General features: G+C 43.5%; 1 protein-coding gene across 1 annotated transcript; it reads left to right on the forward strand.

The window, feature by feature from the left end:
• Positions 1–3,158: 3,158 nt before the first annotated feature.
• On the forward strand, positions 3,159–7,985 carry rassf10a (Ras association domain family member 10a). Its single transcript, XM_082541989.1, has 2 exons — positions 3,159–3,601; positions 3,790–7,985. The coding sequence occupies exon 2, from the start codon at positions 3,866–3,868 to the stop codon at positions 5,306–5,308; it is 1,443 nt and encodes a 480-aa protein (XP_082398115.1). The 5' UTR covers positions 3,159–3,601; positions 3,790–3,865; the 3' UTR covers positions 5,309–7,985.
• Positions 7,986–8,493: the final 508 nt, after the last annotated feature.

Here is an 8,493-nt window from a genome sequence, read left to right on the forward strand (position 1 = left end):
GACAGCAATATTTAAAGCTTAACCCCTTTTTGTAACCTTTTGATAAAATTCAGGATTGAGGTTAATCAAGTCGTTGTTATAAGTTGACTCTGTCATGAGACCTCCCACAGCATTAAGAGACACACTGTTTTTTTAGGAATTTGCTTTCAAAGAAGCTTTGATATATTAAAAGAAACCAACTACACCCTCCCATACAAGACTTCCATATAAAAATGTGAAACTCTACTGTAAAATATGCTGTATGTTTACAGCCCGGTGCAGAAAACTGTTCTCAATAACAAACTTTAGCAGTTCGAGCCAATGAACTAGACATCTTGACCATGTAGAGCCTTTTTGGTTAATTGCATCAAGAATCCATTCAGGAAGATTTTTATTCCAGTTTTGTGTTTGCCACACCGACTGAATGAACTATGAACTCAAGAATTGTTCACACATATGTCTTATGAAGCTCAAACTGTATCGATGCATAGCTCACACGCAAATGCACAAAACATGCAAATCAAACCTGAACCATCTGGAGTTTAAATAGGCTAAGAAAGTAACCATATAGTATGCTTATTATACTGGAGCAGTGTTTTCAAGTACTTGTACCCTGTTTAATTATTGCCATTATTTTTTAGCTGCCAAGTCAGCTCAAAACAAAACTGAAGAACAACTAATATATGCTGAAACCTTTTTGTTGTTCTTTACATGAATTTTACTTCACATTAAAGTTAGAACTTCCTTATATTCAAATATCAGCACTAATCCCTGCGCTCATTAAAAGAACAGATACACACAATGAATTTCAAGTAATGTGCTTCAAATGATTGTTGCTGAAAAGATTTTATTGGGTTTTTGTTCCTGTTGTACAGATCAATGGAGAACATATGGATTAAGTGACCGCACATGGTAGCAAGTGTGATATGATTGTAGCAACGCATTACCTCCAACAATGTTTAAGACTTTAGGATCTTACAGGAAACAATGGAAGTCTTTGGCACTGACAATTTTTATTCACATAGTGTTGAGGTTATAAGATGCTACATCTTAGAGATCTATCAGGATGACCTCTTAATTTCTGTGCCCCTTGCTAATGGTCAGTACATTTTCTCTAGCTGTATATGATTAACAGTCAATTCCACAATTCCAGATGTAGCTGAGACAGAGTGAACGTCAGCCAAGCAGTTTCCCTTAAAAACACCAGAGGGAGCTCTACTCAAAGAAATGCATCCAAAGCGCCATTGAAACTGCATTTGCTCTGTCACTTCACTTTTAAGAATTTGTTAGAAAAAAATGCATAAAAATCTTTGATTGTTCACGTTATTAAGACAATGATTCATTTGTTTTAAAACTAAAAAGTTTGTATTTAACTGAGGCTTTATCCATAACTGAGCTCAACTACAACATTTTATTTTTCATCAACAGTGAACGTGACGTTTTGTGAAGTAAAATGTTTTTCATGCTACAGCTGGCTTTGTGGGCATATTTGTTGTGGTGAGACTGGAAACTCCAAACGTCTGACAGCCAATAACAAGTCTGCAGGTCACACACAGACAGACACAGTGACCTCACAGGAAACAAGATCCAAGATAAGAAAAACATTCCGCGTTATCGTGCATCCCAGACGCAGAGCCCACAGTCCTCTTAATCCAAATCTACTGTTTGCAACGCATGCCCAGAACGTATGTGAACATGGTTCTGTATCCAGTAAGTGCGCACACTCACATGCCTTAACGCGTGTGCGTGTGTTCATATTCCCAGATGGTTTCCTAAGCAGTTATTTTACCAACAAACCCGGCCTGATGTATCACTCCTGACAGTACTCAAACAGACTAATGGTGCCTGCTGGGGATCAACGCTTGCCATCAATGCAATATGTTCACTACCACACACACCAAAACACTCTTAATGCACATAAATCCTTTTACGAGTTTGGTCGACCATATTCTGTCCTGAAATAGTTGAAAGAGCCGATTATGGGATCAGACGCTATATGAGGACCCTGCGGGGTGTAATAGATGGATTTCCTTCCGCTTTTTACCCAATCCAGCTGAGCTCTAAAACATTCGGCTCTGTGGAGATTATGAAGATGAAACTGAGTAACAATACATACTGCAGTCTTAACACTGCTGAGTAAGAGCTTCATCAGCGGTTTAGCTCAGTCCGAGTGCCTCTCTGCTCCAACTCTAGCTCTCTCTGTCTTGTGCGGGACACAGTAAGCAAAGCCAAAAGACTGAAGGTTCTGCTCTGTGCTTACCTTGAGATTGCACTAACCTAATGAGGCAGACAAAAACACACACAAAAAAATCTCATAGTTGCAAGCAAAAAAGAAAAAAAGTAAAAACATGAAATTCCACCTCGTCAGAAATTATAATGACAAGTCTTGCAGTTACCCTCATAGTCTTTAGATGAGAAGTATTTGAGTTAAAATAAATAAACCAAACATTAAACGTGTGGACGGTCACGAGCCAGTTTGCATTTCTGAGCAAATGCACAAACTGCAAACTGGTATCTCGCTCAGTCAGCCAGAGGAAGAGAAAGTGAGAGGAGCTGGTGGGGCTGCTGGATAATCTCCTGAGCTCAACCTGCACAGGTGTGCTGCATGGCTGAGCAGGTCAGCTCCACCCACCCACCACGAAGAAAGAGAAGACAAGAGGCCCACTCTGTGCCGCCCTCCCACTCCTGTGAGACATCTGTGAACACATCCGTCTATTTACATTGTGAAGAAACTGGACAATATGGAATTATGTTAAAATATTTTGCATGTGCCTGACCTGACATCCCCTTCCAAACACTTCAGAGTCTGTGAACAGATTCACAGTGAAAAGTGAAGAAGACTGCAGAAATCATGAAAGGCCAGAAAGTCGCGTTAAAGATGGAGATGATCAGGAACTAATCTGACGTGTTTCTCGTCAGCTGTAGTTAAGACTTTGAAATATTATAGCGCATTTTGGCAACCGCACTTTTTTCACCCCTTTTTGCTGACCTGAGAGATGACGGTTCTATTTCCAACCGAACTTAATAACTGTTGATTATTTGACATCCCAGATATCAAGTTTGACTTCACTGCAGTTCTCATGTAGACCAGACTGATCTCAAGAATAAAACCTGTGACATTAATAAAAATACTACAGAGCTCTAAGCAAACGTGGATAACAGCGCTGACTTTTAACCGTGTAAACACACCGGCCCATAGATTATTAAGTCACGCACGGAATTAGTTTGATAAGTGTGTTTCAGACAGTTATCTGAAGGCAACCTTGTCTTAACCCTCAGTACCGACTTTCTACTTAACAAAGGCTGGCATATCAGTCCAGATTACCTTTGTTATCAAGAGTGAGAAAGTGTGTGTGTGTGTGTGTGTGTGTGTGTGTGTGTGTGTGTGTGTGTGTGTGTGTGTGTAAGTGAGAGAGAGGGGGCGAGAGAGCGAGAGAGGAGGCAGGAGGCGTGTCCCAGCGTTACAGCACCCTCCTGTTTTGTCCTACACACCAGAGCAGCTTGCCCTGACGCAAGGACGCACTCCTCATCTCCTCTCCGGAGCAGCGCGCAGGGCTCAGATCGATATGCCGGGGAGAGAGCCATGAGGTCCCAGCAGACTGCCCCAAAACAGACCACGGAGGTAAATAAATATATGTGATTTTTTTCTTTTTAGAAATAAGGCAGATATTTTTAAGCGTAATGAGGTTACATGTCCGGACTTCTGAGCGCATTTAAAGTGAGAGCTGACACAGACGACTGCGCAGAGAATTCCTGATGAATGTTTTGCATCATTAATAAAAATATTTTTGTCTCCTTTATTTTTTTTAGTTGCAGCAGACGAAGGCAGCAGAGAGGATTCAGTGAGGGAACTTTTCTTTCTTTCTTTCTTGGAGTTCAGCCGGAGATGGAGCCGGAGGAGGGAAAGATCTCGGTATGGGTCTGCCGGGAGGAGAAGCTGGTCTCGGGGCTGACTAAGCGAACCACCTGCGCCGACGTGGTCAAAGTCCTGCTTGAAGATCAGAACCTGCAGCAGGGCGCCTCGGCAGCGATGCTGTCTGGCTCTCCTCAGTCCTACTGCGTGGTGGAGAAATGGAGAGGCTTCGAGAGGATTTTACCCAACAAGACCAAAATCCTTCGGCTGTGGAGCGCCTGGGGAGACGAGCAAGAGAATGTTCGCTTTGTCCTGGTGAAAAACGAGGCTTCGCTGCCCAACAACGGGCCCCGCAGCGCCGAGGCCCGAGTCGTCCAGAGCCGGGAGAGTGGTGGTCCGGGCGGCTTGCTCAAGGGTACCGCCCGGACCTGCTGGACCGCAGCGGCCGCCGCGGCCAACCTGTCCCAGGAGAAACAGCGGCGCATCGTCAGGAAGGCCTTCAGAAAGTTGGACAAAATGAACAAAAAGAAGGAGCAGACTGTTTCTAAAGATAAAAGCTCGGTGGAAAAGATGGAGACGTTGGTCCACTTGGTGATTTCTCAGGACCACACCATCCGCCAGCAGATCCAGAGGATCAAGGACCTGGACCGGGAGATCGAGCGCTACGAGGCCAAAGTGCACTTCGACCGCATTAAGAGACACGGGGTGAACTACGTGCAGGACACTTACCTCGTAGATTCCACTTCAGGGGCTCCTGCCCTTTCGGATTGTAAGCGCAAAGCGGAGCGTCAGGACGCGCGGTGCACGTCGGAGACGCTTGCGCAGTTTGAGGAATACGCGCGCCGGTGCGAGGAGGTGGTGAGGCTGCAGGAGGAGCTGACGGAACGCGAGGCGCTCGTGGAGAGCATCACCGGGGAGATCCAGGAGGAGCTGAATCGGCGGTGGATGAAGCGTCGGCGGGAGGAGAGAGGCGCAGAAGCAGCACAGGACACGGACAGTGTTTCGGAGGAGATGTGTCTCACTGTGTCCGCCCCTCCAGCTGTGGAACCAGATGTTGAGAGTTTGTCTGAAAATGAGCTCGTACTGGAAGAGGAAAGGATCAAAACGCAGCTGGACACCAGCCTTTACATCGGCCTGAGACTGAAGACAGATCTGGACGCCATCAGGGGGGACTTGGACCTGAGTCTGGCACTCTGGGAAACCAAGGAGAGTGAACTGCTGGACCTGCTGGCCAAAGTGGAAACCATGGAGATAGAGCAAGCAAACAACACACTGACCGATGATGGAAAGGGGGAGCTGGGTGCAGTGAGCGCTGATGCAGAACCAGCATCAGGGGAGAAGAGCGGCGGTTGGGTGGAACAGGCCCGAGGTCTTTCCAAAGCCTGCAACACAAACGATGAGGACTCGGACACGGGGCTGAGCTCCATGCACAGCCAGGACTCTGACAACACACCTGTGTGCGAGTCACTCGTATAGACTCACTTTGCTTGGAAGCATGTTGGACTTTTATGCAATGCCATAAACTCAGGGGCAGAGAAATCAGTGTTGGCAATACTGGGAGATGTTCTCCCCTACCCAAAATGCACCTCTGTATGGATGATGTAGTTCTATAGCAATAATTCTGACATGTAGTCATGCACAATAAGCTAGAAAGGACAGCATGCTTATAGAGAGAGATGCCATGCTGCTCTATAGCTGACCTTTGACCTGTAAGAGGAAGGTCAACAAAGCACCACTTGTTAGGCGAAATAACCTAGAAGAGTATTATAACAAGCCTCTTAAAATCTGTAGTCCTCAAATTAACTTTAAGGCGTCATTGATGGAAGGATGGCTCAGAGGTAACAGCTCGCTTTTGTCAGGGAGTCCAACAACTCGCTGAAGCGACTGAAAGACACGGCTAAGTGTTGTTATGCTGAAAGTAGGTCTAATGGCCATGCAAAGTTTCCTTTAAAAGGCCAACATGAAATGTATCTTAATGCACAGTAAAGACTAGTCAGCTATCCACTACTATACAGATAGATGAGTCAGCTAAGAACATGTTACAGCTCTTTCAGTCTCCAAAAAAGTAAATGTGGAATCAGTTCATTGCTTCCTTTTCAAAATAAGACTGGAAACTATAAGCGCTGACTATTATTACCCAGAACTGCCTAATATTCTGAATGATATCAGGGTTTGGAGCAATTATACCGTAAAGTTTATGAACGTATACTGATCCCTGATCTAGTCGGCTAAGCAGAGCTGATAGATTGCTCGATATTGTCCTGTCATACAGTATAGCGTGTCTCTTAAGCACAAGAAGTCATACGTATTTAACCATACTGCTGAACTCTCACATTCTAGACTTAAAAAGAAAAAAATGAACTATTTGATTCTTGTGGTTTTTGATTGCTGTGAGCTTGTGACCCTTTAAACCGATGCAAAGTCAACATCATGCATTATATATTTCCATGAGCTCTTAGCGTTTCAAGTAAGCAAAGCCAGAGAAGGCCAAGTGTTATGTCATGAATAGCCCTGAACAAGCACCAGGTTTCCAAACATTTTTTTTTTTAAGTTGATTTATCTATTTGATTATTAGGTTGGGTTAACAGCAAGAAAAAAAGTGCCATCTTTCTAACGAAACAGCTATGGAAAAAGGGGGAACTCCAGCAATGTAGTAACAGATTAGGGGAATCACAGGAAACGGACTGAAAAACAAACAGAAACAGCAGAGGCTCCTGTTTCTCAAACAGATCCCAAACCTCTGAATCTTCAGGATTTCCTAAAATACAACTGGATATGATCTCTAATTAGACCCTCCTGCCCCCTCGATGCCCACAGCTTTTAAATCTTAGACCAGACCATATGTTAGATAAACATGAGATAAGCTAGGTGTTGTCATGAGGAGTGACAGAAACAGAAAACATCAGCAATTTATTTACATCAGCTGGGGATTGCGCCTCCTGATGAGTACTTTGAATTTGGTTAGCGAAACTGACAGAGTGCTCCTTTAAATCTGGGTCTGGATTATTGTAATGGAACATCGGTTTGCTGCTCTGAGCAGTGTTGTTAACATGAAAAGCTTCTTACTCAAGCATAATCAATGTGAACAGACAAGAAAAGCCAGATGTTTATATCAAAGTTTAAGTCGAGGAATTACTTCCCCTATCAGACGCCACATGCATTTGTGTAACAAACTGAAACAGCAGGTTTACATGTGTGAACCTGCACGTTAGTTATTTACATTATGGTGGATATGTTTTTTGCCCAATCAGCAAAATACCCCCCCCCCCCCCCCCCCAAAAAAAAACAAAACAAAACAAAAAAACCCCCACAAGAGAAACGTAGGCCACATTCCACACATTTCCATAAATGAGATTTAATCTTGAACTTGTTTTTATTTCCAGTTTAAATAGGCATGACAACATCCCACTTATTTACAGAAACAGATTAGAAAACTGTCTAATCTAAACCTTTACATGCTGGCGGACCTCTTTGAATAACACCTGTGAGGCTTTAAGATGCTTTTTGGGAGATTCAGCACCCCAAAATTTAGCAGTCCCTCCGTAGCCGACCACTGGACTATTTTAAGACTCTCTTCATCTTTTTTCTGGAAATATTTGCTCCAAAGCAGTGTTAGCTGTGCTGCCTGGTATGCTACTCTAACATCTGCAAGGCAGGGGTGCCTCCAGAATTTTTGCATAGGGGTGGCCAAATGGGGGCCACTAAAAATATTGGGGTGGCACACCAAAAACTGAATTTCCAGTTTCATTATGCTGTTGTTAAATACATGTTACTTCAAAAATATTTCCAAAAAAGAGAGACAGAAAACAATGATATGCCTAGATAATTTCCTGCTATTAAAGTTGACATCACTGAAAATAGATACATGAAAACCACATCAGATTTTGACATCCATAATAATCTGTTTAAAGCTGGAATAAATAACAATTTAATGTTTTAAGTTGTTTTGGGGTTGTCTTCCTCTCACTTGTGCTCACATTTATTAGAATTATTACCAAAATAGGACAGTCTTGCCAGGGGTGCCACTGCGGAGGCCCCCTTGGTGGCGCCCCTGCTGCAAGGGGAGGGGTCAGAAACAGAAGCTAATATATATATATATCATTATTATTTTAAGATCGTCCTTCAAATAAATCATTTACCCTGTGTTATGTCAGCACTGTGTGATTTCAGATCTTGACTCTGTCTACCTGTAAATGGTGAAAAGTAACATGTTTATGACAGATAGCTGATAATACTGTGTCTGTGGAGTTAGCTGTGATGTGTCTCCTCACACCAAAATGACCAGCGTGTAGCTCATTTATGTCGCTTGATCAGGAACAGTTTGGGTTTCTTAGTTTGGGACATTCAGCCTGCTTTTTCTAGATAGACGGCTCTAGATTAGCAACTGTGAGGCTACAGCAACAGAAGTCACATGACGCCAGTCAGCACAATATTACACATGACTGTTAGTGTTGAAATAAATGGGGGAAAAAAAACCTGGATCAGTGTGTGGCTTTATTCGGTATGACTGACAGGGCTGAATGTATTTTGATCTCAAGCACGTCAGTGTTTTCACACCTCGATTAAAAGATGACTTCCTCCCGCTGCTAAACATCTTTTCCACGCACAAGTTTGGGTTTAGCCTGCATGCAGGGGTTAGGGATAGGAAGATACTTTGCATA

Source organism: Aulonocara stuartgranti (assembly GCF_965226115.1).
Source record: "Aulonocara stuartgranti genome assembly, chromosome: 7".
NCBI classification, from domain to species: domain Eukaryota; kingdom Metazoa; phylum Chordata; class Actinopteri; order Cichliformes; family Cichlidae; genus Aulonocara; species Aulonocara stuartgranti.

Bases quoted from the DNA above. Each gene is read 5' to 3' on its own strand.
- rassf10a (XM_082541989.1), top strand. From the start codon at position 3,866: ATGGAGCCGGAGGAGGGAAAGATCTCGGTATGGGTCTGCCGGGAGGAG.